The 21,281-nt window shown below is 41.1% G+C and overlaps 3 protein-coding genes across 4 annotated transcripts in view; 1 reads left to right on the top strand and 2 right to left on the bottom strand.

Moving 5' to 3' along the window:
- Positions 1 to 9,008, bottom strand: part of LOC146658581 (protein tyrosine phosphatase type IVA 3) — a 164,806-nt gene extending 155,798 nt beyond the window's left edge. The window contains exon 1 of the mRNA XM_085422295.1: positions 8,856 to 9,008. The gene's annotated coding sequence lies outside the window, so the exon portion shown is untranslated. The remainder of the gene's footprint in view (positions 1 to 8,855) is intronic.
- dscc1 (DNA replication and sister chromatid cohesion 1) lies at positions 1,438 to 5,220 on the bottom strand. Its single transcript, XM_085422285.1, has 9 exons — positions 4,864 to 5,220; positions 3,405 to 3,573; positions 3,190 to 3,324; positions 3,019 to 3,109; positions 2,794 to 2,932; positions 2,563 to 2,615; positions 2,311 to 2,465; positions 1,875 to 2,023; positions 1,438 to 1,754 (listed from the first exon to the last, which is right to left on the bottom strand). The coding sequence occupies exons 1-9, from the start codon at positions 5,031 to 5,033 to the stop codon at positions 1,643 to 1,645; spliced, it is 1,173 nt and encodes a 390-aa protein (XP_085278411.1). The 5' UTR covers positions 5,034 to 5,220; the 3' UTR covers positions 1,438 to 1,642.
- Positions 5,400 to 21,261, top strand: mrpl13 (mitochondrial ribosomal protein L13). 2 transcript variants are annotated; one of them, XM_085422287.1, is made up of 7 exons: positions 5,400 to 5,537; positions 7,478 to 7,601; positions 9,649 to 9,742; positions 11,930 to 11,990; positions 14,720 to 14,806; positions 16,971 to 17,092; positions 20,679 to 21,261. In XM_085422287.1, the coding sequence occupies exons 1-7, from the start codon at positions 5,511 to 5,513 to the stop codon at positions 20,701 to 20,703; spliced, it is 540 nt and encodes a 179-aa protein (XP_085278413.1). In that variant the 5' UTR covers positions 5,400 to 5,510; the 3' UTR covers positions 20,704 to 21,261. The 2 variants fall into 2 exon arrangements, with proteins under 2 accessions (XP_085278413.1, XP_085278415.1); XM_085422289.1 differs by lacking the exon at positions 14,720 to 14,806.
- Positions 21,262 to 21,281: the final 20 nt, after the last annotated feature.

The following is a 21,281-nucleotide window of genomic DNA, read 5'->3' as shown; positions in this document are numbered from 1 at the left end:
CAAATGGCCAGATTTCAACCAGCTCTCTGTACTAGCCGTAGCAGCATATGGGTTCCCTGATTAATCCAGTGAGCTAAACCAGCACCCTACAACAACCTTTGACTTGACATGGCCAAAGCCTATTAACTTCTCATTAGTGCTCATGCTTGACCACAACTTGTGGTTTGCCTTTGCCAATATAAAAGGGATTTGATCAACAGCACTCACTGGATTGGCCAATACTGGGAAAGTCCAAGGAACTCAGGGAATCTCTAAGAAGAATTATAGATTTTCACAAGTTGGGAAAGTCTCTTGGAGCCATTTCTAAACAACTACAGATTTCAAGATCAGCATTTCAAAGAACTGTATTTAAGATTTGTCACCAAGATCTCAAAGAAGACCCAAACTGTCGCCCTCAAATGGCTGGAGGTTGGTTAGGATGTTCAGGATCAACCCAGGAACCACCAAAGCTCAACCCTGGCACGAACTGAAAACTACTGAAACACCAGCGTGACGGTCCACAGTGAAGTAAGTTTTACTGGACTGAGAGGGTGCCGACAAAGAAAAAAGCCCCTGCTCCAAAACAAATGTCTTTGAGCGAGACTGAAAGTTGCAGCTGCCCACATGGACAAGCCAAAAGTGTTCTTGAGAAAGATTTTGTGGTCGATACAAAGAGCCGTGTGGCCACAACAAGCGGTACCTTTGGAGGAGTAAAGGTGAGGCTTTCAAAGCTAAGAACATACCACCTGTCAAGCATGTTGGTGGTAGCATCATACTCTGGGCTGTTTTCCTACCGGTACATTTCACAAAGTGCATGAAATTATGGAGGACTACTCTTCAACTTCACCTCAGATTGACAGCTAGATGGTTAAAACCTGGATAGTTAGGTTTTCCAACAGGATAATGATCCCAAACACAAAACAAAACTGGTTGTGGAAAGGATAAGGAGGCTAACATTAAGCTTTTGGAATGACCTTCCCAAAGCCTCAACCCGAGTCTGTGCTGGGAAACCAACTGATTTAAATGAACTCTACCAATTCTGCCAAGAATGTGGGTCAAAGATCAAGAAGCCAGAAGTGTATTGATGAATTCTCAAAAGTGACTGGTTGCCAAGGGATTTATAACAAAATATTAGTGGGGGTATGTATATATATTTTATTCTATATGTATACGTCTGACCCTGTGTGGATTAAAGAAAACCTAAAATAAATTCAAACTTGTGCAAGCATTCTTGTTTTTGAAAGTCATTAATGATGTTTTCTGTACAGTCACTCCGCTCTGGAAAAGAAACACGTCAAAGAAATCATTAAAACCCAGAAATCATTACCATGACATTCATCCCCAAGATGAGTGGACATAAACTTTTGACAGCTGTATATTACTCCGCATATGGCACCACCTTGTGGACAATTCCAACATTGCATTAACCTGCCGACAATAAAAAAGGTCTAAGTTTGTCAACAGAAAACAAAAACTTGTTTTTCTGATAACTTTATTATTCAATGATTTTACACATGAGACAAAAAGGAGCAGCTGAAAACGTGCTAACAGGCATTTTTAGCAAACAGATTTTCACAGAGCATCAAAAAAGTGACAGGGTGAAATGAACAGATTCACATGGATACATCTTCAAACAGTAAAAATAACTTTACAGTAGGAGTGTTCACGTAGCCACGGGCCTTCTGGAGTTGAAAACCTTGATCCCATTTTGCATTGAAGACCGAGCGTATTTGGTCAGGAGGGCTCCGGTGGTCTGTTTCTCTCCACACAGATCTCTGGATGAGGAAATGGAGCGTTACACATTGTAATAAGCAAAAAATGGGACTCGGGTTACTCACAAGCTCTTTGTGTTTCTTTAATTAAAGCCCTTAATAATTTGTATGGATAACACTAACTGTATGTATGGTGTTATATCCTCCTCTGTCCATTTCTCTCGGAGTGTAAAAAGGTGGTTAAAGCGTTCCACCGTGTCCTCTGGGAGGTCCTCCACACGCAGCAGGCAGATGGTCTCTGGGCGGGAGGTGCGGTCCAACAGGGCAATGCCCTGGAAGATATACAATACAGACAACACCAGTCAGGAAACTAAGCTAAACTCTGGAAAGTAGCTTCTCAAACACAACGGGATACACACTGGCTTAAGAGAGAAACAGAGAAAAACTCAGTAAACTAAAGATATGTCTGGGGAATCCTATGGATAAGTGAATGCCAAGCCTGTGAGGATTTCCTTAATTAAAAACAATGAAAATGCCCAAATACACAGCTTATATTCTAACTCCCAACACTTTTCTCACTCTGAATACATCATAAAGGACAAAAGGTGTACAGGTTCACCTTTAGCTGGTCCAGTCTTGTACTCATGCCCTCTGGGACGCTCTGCTGCCAGACCTCCTGAAACTCCTTCAGGTTGAACTTGACAGCATTGTGCAGCAGCATCAGTGCGATACCCCAACAGACTTTGTCCTCATTTAGTGCATAAAACACTTCACCTGTATAGATAAAGGACACAAAACACATTTCATTACCAAGCAGCTGAGAATTGTGTGCAATCCTTCTAGTTTTGTGGTGCGAAGGTCAAATTTTCACCATTTTCAGTATAGCGTTTCCCATAGCAGTTCAAACAGTGCTCGATCATCTCTCTGTGAACAGAAAAGGAAACATCACTATGTAGCCATAAAATACAAGCTCAGAAAGTCACTATAGCCTCTTAAACTGTGTCACTTGGGTATGTTAAAAACAATCACTGCAACTTTACTCCATCTGCATCTTTATGTTACTATTTGTTGATCTCTGGAGGTGAAGATAAGGATCACAGACCTGGGCTCGAGTGGGGCCAGCTCATCTAAACTGGTCTGAAGGGGAACCCTGCTGAAGGCCCAAGACTCAGAGTCCACCAGCTGAGTCACATGACCAAGCAGCTTCATCTCATAGTCAAAGTCCAGAACGCGCCAGTATCCTGGAAGGAAAAAGGATGCTCTTGTTGAAGAGCTGGTAGCTATCTGTTTTGTCATGATGTTAAATAAAAATGACATCACTGTTTACCATCTATCTGACAGGCATGGATGGTCTCTAAGTGTGTCCTTATCTCCTCTTCACTGGCCTGAATCCTCTCCAGCAGATCCTGCATTGTGTACTGGGAACAGGGCAAACTGGTTACTAACAGCTACAGCAACATCAGCATCGACATGAAAAGATCTAACGGGGTGTATTCACCCTGTTCTCTGTATTCTCCTGCTGCCCTCCTAACGCAGGTCCTTCGTAAGGATTTTCCATTAAAAGCCTCTTTAGCTTCTTCAGTCTTGGTCGCTGTTTCCTCAGTTCCCAGTAGCTGTTACAAAACCCCCATATCTGCAACAGGAATCTATTTTTATGCACCGACTATAAGTTTGTGCTTGTCAGTCAAAGAAAGACACCCGTGTAGGTCCTACCTGAGCGTGCACAACATGAGAGCTGTCCTCGGTGTCGGTCAGCTGGTCTGGTGTTCTGCATCCAGGAAGAAACAGCAGCAGGTTGGATGTGTCAGCTATTTTTAGACTGTAGGTCTTGTCGTCGCTACAAACCACTGCATGTTCGTCTTTATCGCCCCGAATCACTAGACTGGCAAAGAGGGAAAAAAGTTAGTTATTAGTTATCACCAGGTAAACTTAACTTTCAAGTTTGCCTAGCTGGACCCATTTGCCTTTAATCTTCATGGACTAGATTAAACAAGTTGCTGGAAACATTTCTTTGTCCATGTTGGCATCATACAGTTGCTGCAGATTCGTCAGCTGCACATCCATAATAACAACCCCCCTGTTTTACCACATCCCAAAGGTGCTCTACTGGGTGGAGATGTGGTGACTGTGGATACAAGGAACCAGTTTGAGATGATTTGAGTTTTTGTATGTTATCCTGTTGGAAGCAGCCATCACGAGATGTGTACACTGATCACAAAAGGATCGATAGCCACAATATTCAGGTAGGCTGTGGCATTTAAACGATGGTCCTTTAGCACTAACGTGCGTCAAGAAAATATCTCTCCCTGTCTTACAAAACCACCACAAGTCTGAACTGTTTTCATGACAAATACTGACCCTACCATCTGAATGTGACAGCAGAAATTGAGAGTATTCAGACCAGGCAATGTTTTTCAACTCTGTTGTCCAATTTTGACCGGTCTGTGCGAAGTGTAGCCTCAGTTTCCTGTTCTTAGCTGACAGGGGTGACACCTGGTGTGGTGTTCTGCTGCTGTACTCCATCTGCTTCGGTGTTTGACCTGTTGTGCATTCAGAGATGCTTTTTCAGACCGTGGCTGTAACAAGTGGATATTTGAGTTACTGTTGCCTTCCTGCTAGCTTTAAGTGGTCATTCTCCTTTGTTCCCTGACATTAACAAGGGATTTCTCCCAGAAAAACAGCCACTCGTTGGATATTATCTCTCTTCAGGCCACTCTATTTAAATCTCAGTAGATCAGCGGTTTCTGAAATACTCAGACCAACCTGTCTGGCACCAACAACCAATGTTGAAAGTCACTTAAACCACCCTTCTTCCCCATTCTAAAACTCAAATTGAACTTCAGGAGGTTATCTTGACCATGTCTACATCCCTAAATGCACTGAGCTACTGCTATGAATAGATATTTGCGTTATATGTGCAGTTGAACAGGTATACCTAAAAAAGTGGTCAATTAGTTTATATTTACATATAGCTTCATGCACGTCCACCCTGCACTTCAGCTCTGATTTTCTGAAGCAGAAAATTGTAGTTCCTACACTTTCACTAATCAATCATTAAAACCTAAATCCACAATAACTTTGAAAGGTTGTTGACTTGTTCCCCAAACTAGCAGAGGAACATTTTCTTTGCTGTCAGTCTCTTCACGGGAATTTTCACTACAATCAGCTTTACCTTTGGCCAGCCTCGATGTGTTTGCAGAGTGTGTCGTCGAGCTCCATCAGGCAGTAGTCCGCAGATGAAACGTTTGGCCCAAAGGACAGACAGTGGATAGTTTTCTGTAAGTCCTCCTCTTTGAGTTTGGCGATCTGCAGAGTGGCCCGCACCTCCTCTAAAGTCCTCATTGTCAGTCAGACGGCAGGTTATATCAACAATAAATGGCCAACAATAACCAAAAGTTTTACAGAGGGAAACAAACCAAAGCAAACACTCCTTTTCTAATAACAAACAAGTCAAAGCAATTTGATCACTCTGCCAAAGAAGGGCCGTCAAATTTCCCCGCTCTCTCTTTCGCGAGAAGGAAGTGAGGTAACCACGTTAAGATGTCACGTAAAAATACCACCGGGTAGAAACTAAATACTACAGAATTATAATTGAAGCTAATTTTTAGCTAAATATCGAGCTATACTGTCAGTTAAAATATGTATAATCGTGAATATACAGTAGTGCCGGACACTACATGAGCTCACGATAAATATAGATTAATTTGGAACCTAGGAACCCTTAAAAATATCTTATTTCAACCGAACATAATTTCGTAGCGGACCGAAGCTCACGTTGGGGTCAACTATTTAGAGGATGCGCTAGTAGTTTAATCTAAAATGTCCAGTTTCTCCAGATCTGCACAGGTAATCTGAGACGCTGTGGGCTGCATTAGTTCCACCTTATGTTTGTATTTTTTGTTATTTAATGGTTGCTGGTAGCTAGCGTCGCTGAACGACACTGACACTGTTACATGAGAGAAATTTTAACAGCTAGCTGTGAACGAGTGCACTGCCTCCAGTAGTTAAGAGGCTTTCTAAAAGAAATCGAAGGTCTTATTGTCCATTTACTATAACTCTAACCTTCAGTTAGTGAAATGTACCACTTAAAACGTCTAGTCTTTGACTTAACGTCGTTTCTCATATGGTTTTATCCTAGAGAGTTGCTATACTGCTATTTTGATGCTAGCTGTTTGAAACAGTTCTTCTACAGACTCTTAAGTTTTGTCTTAATATGAGATTTAATCCTCGCCACCATTTCTATCTTACTTCTTACTTGGCTCTGTAGTAAGAAGTAAGAAATACTTAAAATAATTTAAACACATGATCTAGTGTTTAAAAAAAATGATGATCATTTGCCACCTGTATTTACCAGAAAATGCATTTCACCTGTTCTAAATGATTTATTGATCTATATTTTATCTCATGAAAGATGTCTTGTCATTTTGAACCAGAAAGAGTATTTCTGTAACCAGGTAGAAGCTGCTCAGTGACAAATGTTACAAATGTCTTGTTGTGACACCAGTTCTATAAATATATTTTAACTGGGAGAAAGGATTGGGTTGATTATAACGTAGACATTAAAAAATATATACAAACACTGGCAATAACTTTTTACCCTGAGGTTTACAAGATGGTAGCGAGACTTTGTTATGATGTATGGTTTTGAGTTTTGATGCTGAAAGTTTTGCTTGGAGTGACCAGGATAGCTAAGATTAGAAATGAGGGACCGGTCAGGTTAAGTGTTTTGGAGAAAAAGATCAGAAGAAACCAGTTTTCTCTCTTAGCAGCTGACTAATTGCTGAAAGGTTAGGATATTAAAATTGTCTACAAGGAAGAGTAAACATTTTGCCAACTATAGTTTGAAGGGACAGTTTGGCATGTCCATTATTTTAAGCTGCCCATCTTTACAATTTTGGAGCTTGGAAAATTAACAGGCCTTCTTTGGTTTCTGATGCTGAGATGTCTCAGCTTGTTAGAATCAGAATCAGAATCAGAATACTTTATTGATCCCTGGGGGAAATTATTTTTTGTTACAGTGCTCCATTTTAAACCAACATTAAGACAAGACAGACAATACGCTAACTAAGAATAGTACAATATATACATATATATACATACATACATACATAAGTCACTTATAAATAAATATTTGGAAAAGAAACGTGTAGTTGTAGCAGCAAACAGTGTGTTAAGTGGATGCGTTGTACAGGGAGATGGCCACAGGCAGGAATGATTTCCTGTGTCGTTCAGTGGTGCTTTTCGGTAATCTCAGTCTCTCACTGAACGAGCTCCTGTGACTGACCAACATGTCATGGAGTGGGTGGGAGGTGTTATCCAACATTGTCTTTATCTTGGACAGCATCCGCCTCTCCGACACCACCTTGAGGGAGTCCAGCTCCATCCCCACAACATTGCTGGCCTTACGGATTAGTTTATTAAGTCTGTTGGCATCTGCGACCCTCAGCCTGCTCCCCCAGCATGCAACAGCATAGAGGATCGCACTGGCCACCACAGACTCATAGAAAATCCTCAGCATTTTCTGGCAGATGTTGAAGGACCTCAGTCGCCTCAAAAAATAGAGACGACTCTGGCCCTTCCTGTAAAGTGCTGTGGTGTTTTTAGCCCAGTCCAGTTTATTGTCAATGTGTACTCCAAGGTATTTATAGTCCTCCACAATGTCAACACTGACCCCCTGGATTGAAACAGGGGTCAAGTGTTTCCTGGTCTTCCTGAAGTCCACGATCAGTTCCTTGGTCTTTGCCTTAGCATATGTAATTTAAGTTTTTCTCCTTGACTTCGTTCAGCAATGGGCGACCTTTGCCCGTTCCTGGTTCCTGATTGATGCCAGGATGCAGCCGCCTGGGAAGATTGCAACTATGTGTTCTATTAGATTACAGGGGAAACACAAACCTATCTACCATGCTCTGAGTGAGTAGGAACTCCATCTCACACTCACCAGACAGTCATGAACAAATTCTCACTGTAACTCACTTTAACTGTTTCATTGTGTATATATGAGGTATTGTTTTTAAACCACAACAAACCCTTAGTTTAAGCATGTTGTGGTACAGCACTGCAGAGGTAAAAGCTGAAGCAGCACTTGAAGTAAAAAGGAGAACTTTATTTCTTACTGGCCTTCATCCCACCCATTGTTCTTCAGTGGTGTTAATTGCAGTTAGAGCTGGGCGATATGAGATTTTTTCATATCACGATATGTTTTTTTCATTTCAGGCGATAACGATATCTATCACGATATAAGCCAAATAACTATATTTGTAAGATTTAAATGTGCCGTTGCTCACAAGTAAAATGTGAAATAATCAGCAGCTTGTTTTTATTTAAATATTTATTTCCCATAATAAGTTCAACAGGGTAGATGTACTTAAGGAACATGAGACTTTTTCAGATAGATAAAGGCAAATATTGCAAACTACACAAAAGGCAGCCGCTAAAGCGTTTAAGTTTCAAAATAGAACAAACGAAACAGACGACTAAATTGTCAATTCCACTTAGAAACAAAATATTAATTCTAAAAATAAATCTTAGTTTGTTTTACAGAAGAACAGACAAAACTGACTAACTTTTGTCAATATCAAATAAACTGAGAACTAAAAGGAAATTCTCAATCTCTCCTTGTTGTATAGCTGAGCTTTTCAAACAGTTTTAACAGTTACTTTAGTCTGACAAAAGCCGAATGACGAATTAGCGCTTCCAGTCAGAGACTGAGGCTACGTCCACACGTACACGGGTATTTTTGAAAACGGAGATTTTCCGTTTTCGTTTTAAAAATAATCCCGTCCACACATAAAGGCAGAAATGAAGGAAAACGCTGCTATGAACATGCCAAAGCAGCAGGTGGCGCTAGATTCCTAACCGTGCAGAAATGTTGGCCAATCAGAAGTCTAGAAGCCTCGGTGGGAAAAAGTAAACAAAGCTGGGGCATAGAAGCAGAACAGAGTCGTATGTGTGGAGGGACAGTAACTGTGTGTATATGTAAGCATTTAAACACTGCAGAGAGTAGAATTAACAGTAACAGTATTGTAGAAATTGATTTCACCGAAACAATAACGTGGCGCACAGTGTGACGCATGCACCAGTTTATTGTATTTCCAGACTTGCTTTCGGCACAATTTACAGTGCACGCTACTCTGTTTTTTGTCAGACTTGAAATAGCCGAAATACCTTCACACTACGGAACTTCTATGGCTCTTCCGTTCGACAATCTCTCCGGCATTGGAACCATCATCTGTTTTCTCTTCAGTCACGCTCGGTTGATTTTTCTAGTCGGCACACTCATTTCCTCCATTACCCGCTGGCTGCTTCCCAAACAAACACACGTGCGGCTTGGCACTTGTGCTGTACGTAACAAGTCACGCGACGTGACGCTGCGGCTGTGATTGGTTCGGCTCTGCGCTACTTAATTTGGATTGGCTGACCTTGAGCGGCGAGGTCTATCGCGATAGCTTAATTTCTCTATCGAGTAAAAGTTATATCGCGATACATATCGTTATCGTTCTATCGCCCAGCTCTAATTGCAGTCATTGTACAAATGTACCCTTTATAAGGTTGGGGAAACCTGCAGTCAGCTGAGACTGAAGAAGTCACCTGGATGAGTGATGAAACATTTCTACCACTGAAAACACTACATCCAGTTAAACAGAATCAATTTTTGGGATTTCCTCGTCTGGATTATGACATTATGACAGAAGCATCTACTTTTATATAGAACTGCCACATGGTGGCAGCAGAGGACAAGCTTTAAAAATGTTTTTCCCTTCCTTCTCAGTTATACTTTGGAATAACAATATGTTTTAGTAAAGCTAAGCCTTAGTCTCACAAGGTAGCTGCTGCTCTTAGTAGTGGCGTCATTGGTAGAGCAGCTATATGTGCTAGTCTTCCTCTCTTTAAAACAGAATAATGTGGCTTTTTAATCATGCATTGAGCCTGAAAACAAACCTTTTGAACATCTTCACAGGTGACTGTGGTGACCATGTGGTGGTGATAAACAGCAAACACATAGCTTTCTCTGGGAACAAATGGGAACAGAAAGTCTACTCATCACACACGGGGTAAGTGTATAGTGCCATCTGTCATGATTTTAATTTCATGTTTCCAGTTCAAAGCAGGACAAAGCGAGGCCTACATAAAGCTTTGTTTAGTCTGCTGCCAACAGTGATGTAAATGAGGTTTTTTGGGTCACTGAACAGTAGAGCTGGGCGATATAAGATTTTTTCATATCACGATATGTTTTTTTCATTTCAGGCGATAACGATATCTATCACGATATAAGCCAAATAACTATATTTGTAAGATTTAAATGTGCCGTTGCTCACAAGTAAAATGTGAAATAATCAGCAGCTTGTTTTTATTTAAATATTTATTTCCCATAATAGGTTCAACAGGGTAGATGTACTTAAGGAACATGAGACTTTTTCAGATAAATAAAGGCAAATATTGCAAACTACACAAAAGGCAGCCGCTAAAGCGTTTAAGTTTCAAAATAGAACAAACGAAACAGACTAAATTGTCAATTCCACTTAGAAACAAAATATTAATTCTAAAAATAAATCTTAGTTTGTTTTACAGAAGAACAGACAAAACTGACTAACTTTTGTCAATATCAAATAAACTGAGAACTAAAAGGAAATTCTCAATCTCTCCTTGTTGTATAGCTGAGCTTTTCAAACAGTTTTAACAGTTACTTTAGTCTGACAAAAGCCGAATGACAAATTAGCGCTTCCAGTCAGAGACTGAGGCTACGTCCACACGTACACGGGTATTTTTGAAAACGGAGATTTTCCGTTTCCGTTTTAAAAAATAATCCCGTCCACACATAAAGGCAGAAATGAAGGAAAACGCTGCTATGAACATGCCAAAGCAGCAGGTGGCGCTAGATTCCTAACCGTGCAGAAATGTTGGCCAATCAGAAGTCTAGAAGCCTCGGTGGGAAAAAGTAAACAAAGCTGGGGCATAGAAGCAGAACCGAGTCGTATGTGTGGACGGACAGTAACTGTGTGTATATGTAAGCATTTAAACACTGCAGAGAGTAGAATTAACAGTATTGTAGAAATTGATTTCACCGAAACAATAACGTGGCGCACAGTGTGATGTCAAAAAATGCGCACACCTTTGACGCTGCGTTTTCTCCGTTTTTCTAGTCCACACGTAAATGCAAAAACGGAGTTTTCAAAAATCTTCGTTTTCAGTGACCAAAAACGCCGTTTACGTGTGGACGAAAGGTGCAAACGCATAGAAAAATCTGCGTTTTCAAAAATACCCGGGTACGTGTGGACGTAGCGCATGCACCAGTTTATTGTATTTCCAGACTTGCTTTCGGCACAATTTACAGTGCACGCTACTCTGTTTTTTGTCAGACTTGAAATAGTCGAAATACCTTCAAACTACGGAACTTCTATGGCTCTTCCGTTCGACAATCTCTCCGGCATTGGAACCATCATCTGTTTTCTCTTCGGTCACGCTCGGTTGATTTTTCTAGTCGGCACACTCATTTCCTCCATTACCCGGGCGGTACGGTGGCTGGCTGCTTCCCAAACAAATACACATGTGCGGCTTGGCACTTGTGCTGCGCTGCGGCTGTGATTGGTTCGGCTCTGCGCTACGTAATTTGGATAGGCTGGTTTTTTTTTTTTTAAGAGGACAAGAGCGGCGAGGTCTATCGCAATAGTTTAATTTTTCTATCGAGAAAAAGTTATATCGCGATACATATCGTTATCGTTCTATCGCCCAGCTCTACTGAACAGCAGAAATACTCGTTTATGTCTGATTTGACGTCTTTGCTGTGTAAGCTCAGTCTGAAAAGTTAAATCAGAATTTTCAAGTTTCTTCCTGCAACATTTTTCTGGCAGTTGTATGAACAGAAATCCTCAGATTTAGAATATACTGCGTTTCATTGTTTCACGTCACAGTCCCTCCTCTTCTGACTCAAAGTCTGCATCCACACACGCCTCCTAATGAGAGCAGCAGCCACTGCTTCACAAAACGTTATAATTAAAAATTACCTCTGGATTTTCAGTGAGCCTGCTGGCTTTCACATGAACATATAAATACTACAGTAAATGTTGCCTTCAGCATGTGTATTTCTGTAAAATGGATAGCATGATGTTGGGCTAATTTGAAAAAATAATCCGAACTGGTAACTAAAAAAGCATCATCAGAGCAATAAATGCCAATTTCAGTTCATGAAATAAAATTGGACTGGCAGAGATTTGTCGTAATTTATTCATTTTCTTTTAAAGGTACCCTGGTGGATTCAAACAAGTCACAGCTGCTCAGCTCCATCATAAGGACCCAAAAGCTGTAAGTGCTGCTGGCTTCTGTTCTCCTCTTTGTGTTGTTTAGAGTGAATTTTAAACCTTAGCTCACACCAAGAATTTGATTATATTGTAGGTATGATTAATTAAACCACACAGAGACAAGTGTGCCACATGCTCTGCAGTGGAGGTGCTTCCTGGTTTGACACTCATCCCTTTCCTCGTATGTGCTGCTCATGCATATTAATATAAAGTGCTGAGGAGTGGGATTAAGCAGCAGTGGATTTGTGCTGGTTGATGGAGGTATTTTGATATTTTCTGAAACTCAGACCAAGAATGTCAGTTTAAGGATAATTCTTGGGATTTTGGTTGTGATGCATATTTATGATTTCAAGGTAATGAGCTCTTCTCCTGTGTAGAAAGAAGAGTAGAGCCCAGTGTGGCAGCTTTTTTACATAATATTTTACATGAATCCATGATTATTCCAGGCAAACTTACTGTGACCTGCATACTGTATTTAACAAATGATGCAAACTCCTGTGTTACTTAGCAGCGACTCAAAAAACAGGAACAACAACAGAACAGGAGCTGAAGGATAACTCTAGTGAGGGTCATTGATTCTTTTTATTGAATCAGTCCTGACACAAGCATGTACTCTGGTGTCACGTCATTATAATCAAAATGGGCACTGTAGTTGGTTGGTGCTGCAGGCTCCGGCTCCTCCAGTGTGCAAGATACTGAACCCCAAGTTACCCCCAATGCATCCGCTGGAGAGTCCATGTGTGACAGATAAAAGCTCTAAAGTATAAAAAGTGTGTGTGTGTGTGTGTGTGTGTGAGGCTCGTAGGAGAAAGGGCTACGAGTGCACAAATAAAATAGAAAAGAATCAGCCCGTTTACCATTTACACACTGAAAATAAAAGATACATTCAGCTGCTCCCTTATTCATCTGGGACACTTACTAGAAAACCAGATGTGTATTATTCTGCACCGCTACACAGTCCCTGAACACCTCAATACTTCTGGTTAGAGGTGATTAGAAAATAACAGCATCCAGCTGTTTTAGGAAGTTTTTTTTAACCCTTGAAAAAAATGTTTTTGAAAAGAAATGATGAGAAAATGATGAATGAACTCGAGGCACACAGAGACAGGGTGAAGATATCAGAATCAGAATCAGAATCAGAATACTTTATTGATCCCTGGGGGAAATTATTTTTTGTTACAGTGCTCCATTTTAAACCAACATTAAGACAAGACAGACAATACGCTAACTAAGAATAGTACAATATATACATATATATACATACATACATACATAAGTCACTTATAAATAAATAGTTGGAAAAGAAACATGTGTAGTTGTAGCAGCAAACAGTGTGTTAAGTGGATGCGTTGTACAGGGAGATGGCCACAGGCAGGAATGATTTCCTGTGTCGTTCAGTGGTGCTTTTCGGTAATCTCAGTCTCTCACTGAACGAGCTCCTGTGACTGACCAGCATGTCATGGAGTGGGTGGGAGGTGTTATCCAACATTGTCTTTATCTTGGACAGCATCCGCCTCTCCGACACCACCTTGAGGGAGTCCAGCTCCATCCCCACAACATTGCTGGCCTTACGGATCAGTTTATTAAGTCTGTTGGCATCTGCGACCCTCAGCCTGCTCCCCCAGCATGCAACAGCATAGAGGATCGCACTGGCCACAACAGACTCATAGAAAATCCTCAGCATTTTCTGGCAGATGTTGAAGGACCTCAGTCGCCTCAAAAAATAGAGACGACTCTGGCCCTTCCTGTAAAGTGCTGTGGTGTTTTTAGCCCAGTCCAGTTTATTGTCAATGTGTACTCCAAGGTATTTATAGTCCTCCACAATGTCAACACTGACCCCCTGGATTGAAACAGGGGTCAAGTGTTTCCTGGTCTTCCTGAAGTTTCCTGAAGTATAAATGAATAAATATGAATATAAGGGAAAGAAAATCTCCACAGATCCTCATTCAAACGTTACAAAAATGACAGAGACATCAGTGGGCGAAAAGAAGTGCACATAATCGTAACTCAAGTACTTGCCTCACTATAGTCAGTCCCATATTTACAGCATTTTCTGTTTCATTAAATATTAAATCCATTAAGTATTGGAGAATATCTATCATGATTTTTTTCCCCCAGACATCTATCAAACATTTTTTTTTAATTTTAAATGTATAAAAGTGAGTTTTGCATGTTAAGGCCTCGCCTGAAGCTGTGTGAAGGATAAGCATGCCTCTGCAGTGGTGCACTCAGTAAGAGTGTTTTGTTTTTTTGTTTTTTGTTTTTTTGCAGAAGTTGTGGGTTTGTAGACTTTTTTCCCATATGCAGCTAGTGTGCTAAAAGTACACCGTAAAATTGCTCCTGACATGCGGGAATGACTCGATGTAGGTGCATGACCTGCACTGGTCTCCAGTCTGAAGTGCACTAAACCAGAAGAGACATGCACTAAGCTGCTGGTTTCAGGCCAGTCAGCGACCACAGATGTGCATCCTGAAGGTGATTTAGTTGATGTGACATTTGAAGGGTTGGCGTGCGAAGAGGAAGAAATAGATTTGGACACATAAATGATTTGTCAGCACTGCGTCTGTCCAACATCTCTCTCAATCCAGTAACTTCATCCAAGTTGTGTAACCTGCTTCGCATTGAGGAACAATTTAGAAGAAAATATAAGAAAAACAGAAAATTTGTTGCTATAAACACAGACTTTTGAAAATATTTTTATGTCAATATTTTCATTGTCCTTCTCCTCTCCAGATCGTAAGGTTAGCAGTTTACGGCATGCTGCCTCGGAACCTGCACCGGCGCACCATGATGCAGCGATTACACATCTTTCCTGAAGATGTAAGCCCTGTTTCACATCATCTCACTAATGAAAGACAGTCAGGGTACATTAAGAGAATGAGTGCATGGCTGTGAGGTTAAGGTTTTTTACTAAATCTGGTTGTTGTTGTCCTCTTGTCAGAAGCGCTAGTCTCTCTCCCTTTTGTCTAAAGCTTTACTTATCAGCAGTTCTGGTCGGCAAGGTGGTGCAGTGGTTAGCACTGTTGGCTCACAGCAAGAAGGTTCTAAGTTCGGCTCCATCATCTGGCTGGGGTCTTTCTGTGTGGCGTTTGCATGTTCTCCCCGTGTCTACATGAGTTCTCTCCGGGTACTCCAGCTTCCTCCCATAGTCCAAACACATGCAGTTAGTGGGGTTAGGCTAATTAGTGATTCTAAATTGCCCTTAGATGTGGATGCGAGTGTGAATGGTTGTCTGTCTCAATTTGTTAGCCCTGTGACAGACTAGCAACCTGTTCAGGGTGTACCCCGTCTCTTGTCCTATGACAAGGATAAGCGGTAGAGGATGGATGGATTGTCAGCAGCTCTATATTTACGATGCGTCACCAAGAATATTGAGGAACCAGAGTTGTCTCGTGACTCTGCACTTCATCTCATGAATCTTTAAGGCCATTGTTTCACTTTCTGCTGATGCCCTAAGAAGAACAAATCACAGAAAAGGGCGAGGACTCATGAAGATGAGCTCTTTTTAGACATTTAGACATGACATCACCGACTTCATCACTGTGTTAAAGTCATTCAGACTTATTGTAGTTTGACTTTAATAAGCGTCAACTCTGGGGAAGTGTTTAGGCTTTTGTAACTGCAGTTTTGTGTGTCACTTGGTGCTAAACTGCCTCCACTCATAGGGGAGCTTGTTTGGCTTTATTTAGACTAGTTTGCTTTAATTTTATTATTTTATTTTATTATTCAATTTAACCACCTCAAGGTGCTTTATATCATAAGAGAGACAATACAATAAGAGAGAAAATATCCCAACAATGTCCTACAAGCATGCACTTGGTGACAGTGGGAAGGAAAAACTCCCTTCTAACAAGAAGAAACCTCTGGCAGAGCCAGGCTCAGGGAGGGGGCCGCGACTACATTAGTGTAAATTCTTGCGCCATGTTAAAGGTGATATGTCCATTTATTTGGGTCTGATGTGGTAACTTTACTGTTGCAGCTGTTACTTAAAAGTAACTAGGGTACTTAAATGCCGTCAGATTAACCCAAAGTGTGTACCTGAAAGCATATGTAACTGGCCATTTGTTCAAGAGACCCTTAGGTGGTAGTGTACACCAAAACAGTATAAAATGAGGAAATATTAAAGTTTACAGGGCGGCCAGTAAATACACCTCCAATGAATGCTAATACTGGGATTATGTAAATAGGGACGCGTAAATAAACGAGTGACTGTCGATGTCAGTGAAGTATTGTTTTCTGCCTACTGTGGAAAATGACATCTTATTGGCTGCCAAAAGTCATTAAATGCAGCTGAGGCTGAATGTAAATAATGCGTCCAATCGGTTATCAGAGTTGACAAACTGTCCCGTCTCAGTCGTTGATTTAAAGCGGAGCAGATGCGTCGTATCATTGCCGCAGTGAATTATGCCTCGCATGCATTTTTGGCACTTGAGAGCATATTGATTGGTTTCAAATTACACTGGCTAGAGCCAGCGTCACACATCACAGCCTCTGGAATGAATTTAACATAAAAAGTGCTTGATGGGCTGTTAACTGACACACGGGGTCCATCTAAATATCAGCGGATTGTAATTACTATCATGGTGGGAGTGCCATCATCAGGTATTTTGATTTGTAATACTGTGAATAAATGTGTCCATATACAGAGGAACGACTGATTACCTGACTTTGGTCCTAACAGCAGAATCTAAGTAGTACTTAGAGATGGCGTTTCTAAGCCTGAGGCATTTCACAACAGTTTAGGCAGTGTTTCTATTGAACATTTGGTGTTTTTTGATTATTTATTTTTCTTTTCCTCCGTGTTATTCCCAGCTTAAAACCTCCTCCAGGCCTTTGAATAAGGCACCATTTGTAACACACAGTCTCCTTATTTGTGTCAGTTGCTATAAATTCTTTCCTCTCTCCCATTTCCTCCCTTTTCTCTTTGAATTTTTGTGTCTTGGATCAAATGCCTTTAACGTTTCCTTCATCCACCTCTCTCCAGGAGCTGCCATATGACATTCAAGCCAACCTGACAGAGGAGCTGCCTCAGCCCAGAGAAATACCGAAGAAGCTCAGCGAGTACACTCGGGAGGAAATCGATGCCTTCCCCAGGCTGTGGACACCGTATGTAGAAGCGTAACTCTCAATTAATATCCAAAAAGAAGCCCAAACTCCCATCAGTGTTGATTTTGACAGCAAATTCTGATTTAGTTTTAGTCATAATTTAGGGATTTAAATGCTTTTAGTCAACTAAATAACATAAGATTACATCAGAGTAAATCTAAAGTTAATTCAGACGATTAAAAGAAAGCGTTTGTTGTATTTTTACCGGTGAGAGTTTCTCAGTGTCTTATTTTCCTTTTCTACTCTGATCTTTCTGCCAAGTGTTGAAATTTTCTCTCATTTTCATGAGAAACAGGGAGGATGGGCGCTGGTTTTACCAGATCAAATGTGCCCGTCTAACCTTACCGCACAAGATTACTTCTGATTGGATCACCTCCAAACTCGTCCCGCCGTTCTACACAACTTTAATTAGTTCTTATCATGCCATCTCTCCAAAATATTTTCATCTCGTTTTTATTCGGGATTAAAGTATCAGTACATTCATCACATTTCATCGTAGTGTTGTCACATTTTCGTTAAGGGGGGGGCGAGAAAGGTTGTTGATGAAAATTATTGGCCAATGAAATTATCACAGTCTCCCATTTTGCTGCATTTATACTGAAGAAATTGAAACATTCATGGTGACGCGTCACACTCAGTCTTGTGTTGATGAGGATGGTCCAGAAGGGGGTGATGTTGAACTGTGTACCATCTCACAGTCCCTCTCTCTATGCCAGCCTACTCTGTTTTATCTTAAAAAAAAAAATAGCAGTGCAAAGCTTTAAATTAAGCATTTAAAATGAGAAACAGACGACTTATGAACTTGTGTGTGTGCTGGCACAATCTTCAGATATTTAAAAGACGGGAAGGTTTCGACCCAGGTTTGCCTTCTTCTGCTTTGACGCAGTCCTGTAATGTTTTCATGGTCTTACTAAGCAACACACACACAAATGGATCTAATTCAAATGTATGACAGCTCCTTTTTTTGTGGCCATTGTGACATGACAGTTTCTCCTCAAGCAGGAAAAAAAAGTGCAACATTTTTCATCGTAACTACAAACACATGTAGCTGCGGTGCGAATGATTGTCAGCTAACTTGGAGTTGTCATTATGTGACGCGATGCACAAAGAACTGAAGTGCTGAACCACTAAGGAGCTGGCTCCTGTGTGCACTACTACATGAAAATAGGAGTAGTTGTCCCCAAGCTGACTTTTTTTTCTTTTTTAAGTTGATGCAAGTTGGCTTCATTGTGAGCTCGATCAAAAAGCTGTAAAAAAGTAGGACACTGTACATCGTAACGAGGAGCCAAACCTCAAAAACAGAGCAGGACGGTTCTCTCAGATGCACACTGGGAAAATCAGCTGTATTCCCTCACTTCCTGAGCGCTTGGATACACAAGTTTTCTCTGAAGGATGTGTGAGAGAGCATCTGTTACTCGGCCTAATCATATTCATAGCTTTTCTGAGTCAAGTATTTTCTGGTTGGAGATTAGACTGGCATTGTGACCCGCGGTTTGCCGGCATGATAATATCGTGCCGTTCTCCCCGGCCTCAGCCGCAGTAAACATCGTTCTGACAGGTTAACGAAGAGCGTTCTCGCTTCACCTGCTCAGCAGTAGCCTTTGCATCCGTTCATCCATCAATCCATCCGTTCACCCGCGGCCCAGCTGCTTCTGAGTCAGGGTCACTGCTCTTCACCCACCGGACATGCTCAGCACCCAGGACCTCTGATGGTCTTTCTTGTACCCAGTCTGAGGTGCTTAATTCGAAAGCTTGGATTTTGTTTCTCCAGGTTGTTGTAAACATTTTAGACAGCAGCTAAATCAGGATTTAACAAATGTATTGTTGTTATTGGCAAATCCAAACCCTGCTTTCCTGCCATCGTACTTTCTCTATGTAAAAACCCCCATAAACACATGAATCTATTTCTGCAGCTAGGTTTCCTTTGTGGTTTTCAGATGCTGGATGCCTCTGTGATGTCCCACTTCAATAAATGTTAATGGGATTTTGTTAACAGGATTCGGTGCATGTTAACAATTACACTGAGCAAAATGGCAAAATTCGTCATGTTCTTCCTCCTTTTTATGTGGTGTGATCTTTTGGAGCAAAACTGACATTGTTTTGTTGGAAATAATGCTGATGTTTTTTGTTTGCGGTGCTGCACACACCACAAGCAAAACACCATTGATCTCCTCTGTGTCGACACAGAAATCTCAGACTCTCAGAATCAAAACCAAATCTGCTTCACAACAGTCAAATGAACAATTTAGCTCGTATGATCCTAACGTTTTGCACATTTGAACTAAACTAATATCAGTTTTTAGAATCAGTGTTTTCACCCCTCTGTATACATATTTTCCTACTTGAGTAGGAAAATATTAGTAAAGGTTTTGCATGCAGGTTAAAGATGATCGTTTGAATTGAGTGTGTTGGAGCAGGGAACCCCTGAAAAACCTAAAATGAGCATTCGAGTGATCAGAGTTTAGAAGCACTGCTAGTGTTATGTGGTCTAACTGTACTTTTCTGAGGCAGCAAACCAAAAATGCTAGTAAATAAATGAAACCACCAAGTAGATGTATTCAAACACTATAGTTATTTAGGGGTACATGAGAATAGTGTCAGCATTTGCAGGGACTGGCTCATGCAGATTTGGTTCCTAAAAGGATAGCTCCACCCCCAGGTCGAAGGTCAGGCCCTCTTCTGCTCCTCGTCCTATTGAACAGTGATGACGCAGGACGTGTTGTTAAGTAGAAAAATGCATACATGAAATTTTTAAGGTACAGTGGTGCCACACAGGGCCAATAGTTTTATTTGTGTTCTCTGACATTAGTTTTCACTCTGTGTATATGCCTTGTGCAGATATGTACAGCATGTCGGTGCTGCGTTCACCACTGCTGTCAGAGTGTGTGCCTGTGCGAGGTGATAAATGAGCTACTTCTTATTGTTTACTGCTTCAATCTCCTCAGCCAATCAGTCTGTGTGCTGAGGCTGGTCGCTGTGTGGCCATCAAGGTCAAACTAATCCTGGTTTATTTAAGAGATAGGCCTCAGTCTAGTTAATATTCGCTCACACGCTGCCTCAGTCATTTTACTGATCGTGTGAGTGTGTCAGGGGAGATGGGGTTAAGGTCATCCAGGGCGATTCAATCGTTCCCCTTTATTAAACACACTGTTAATATTCTCTCAGAAAAACCTTGGAGCCCAGGCGAGAGATTATTATTGAATGTAAGCTCCCTGTCCACCCCTGTACAACACACACGCACACAGTCAACACACAAACAAGTGCTCAGACACAGAAAACCGACAGCATACGGGTGTAGCTGATAGCAGAGCTATTACATTTGATAACAACATTTTTTCTACTTTGTATCAAAACCAATACAGCACGCTCTGATAATATCTGTCTGCTGCAAACTCTGCTTGAAATTAAAGCGGAAAAACCGAAAACAACGACACAGTCTCTGAAGTCATTTTGAAAAAAGGGGCGGGGGGAAAAAAGAGATAAGATCTGCCCACTCTCTCATCTGTCCCATTCTATCCATGTTTTTCCTTGTAATCGGTCCTTTCCCCACCCTTCATACTAATGCGTTGTTGTATTTTTTCCACAGACCTGAAGACTACAAGATGAAATGAAGGCTGCCCAATGAGACCGAGAAATGGAGGGGGGAAAAAAGGTCTTATATCAACACAACACTGAAAGCAGCACCATCCTCTGCTATTGATTTGTGTAAATTTAGCCCGCAGTTTATGCCTGCAGAACTGGCATCAAAGCTCGACAGCACTTAACATAACATAGATGCCAAGAACATCAACATTATCCTACCAGGGGAACCTCTCTGTCGCTCCTGTCGGCTCCAGCGCGACCGCGGTGGGCCTGAATTATCCAATGACAGCTTGAGATTTGACCATGTGGCTCAGCTGTGAGAAAAATCAGATTCTGTGGGTGATTCTGATTACACACCATGAAATGATCCGATCTGGTCCATTAAAAGTGACATCTGTTAGAGCTGATCCTGCCTTTAAAGGCTCGTGGATGCACAGTGAAACCAGTTAATGTGTAACTATATGAGAATCCCAAAATGTTAACTTGATCACACAGCTGCTTTTTTGTTTTTGGTTATTAAGTTTCCATCGATAAATCTGTTCCCCTTTTAAGTGAATTGTAAAAAGGCTAATAAAGAGTTTAACGAACCTCTTCTTGTCGAATGTTG

The sequence above is a fragment of the Rhamphochromis longiceps genome, linkage group LG11 (genome assembly GCF_057381845.1).
Source record: "Rhamphochromis longiceps isolate RC_006_pf linkage group LG11, R_longiceps_female_GT1.1, whole genome shotgun sequence".
NCBI classification, from domain to species: domain Eukaryota; kingdom Metazoa; phylum Chordata; class Actinopteri; order Cichliformes; family Cichlidae; genus Rhamphochromis; species Rhamphochromis longiceps.
This window is presented reverse-complemented; position numbering and strand designations above follow the sequence as displayed.

Bases quoted from the DNA above. Each gene is read 5' to 3' on its own strand.
- mrpl13 (XM_085422287.1), top strand. From the start codon at position 5,511: ATGTCCAGTTTCTCCAGATCTGCACAG. The intron at 7,602-9,648 runs GTGAGTAGGAAC...ACATCTTCACAG, and splicing joins ACCTATCTACCATGCTCTGA to GTGACTGTGGTGACCATGTG. The intron at 9,743-11,929 runs GTAAGTGTATAG...TTTCTTTTAAAG, and splicing joins GTCTACTCATCACACACGGG to GTACCCTGGTGGATTCAAAC.
- dscc1 (XM_085422285.1), bottom strand. From the start codon at position 5,033: ATGAGGACTTTAGAGGAGGTGCGGGCCACTCTGCAGATCGCCAAACTC. The intron at 3,325-3,404 runs GTAGGACCTACA...TTCCTGTTGCAG, and splicing joins CTCATGTTGTGCACGCTCAG to ATATGGGGGTTTTGTAACAG. The intron at 2,933-3,018 runs GTAAACAGTGAT...TTTTCCTTCCAG, and splicing joins CCATGCCTGTCAGATAGATG to GATACTGGCGCGTTCTGGAC.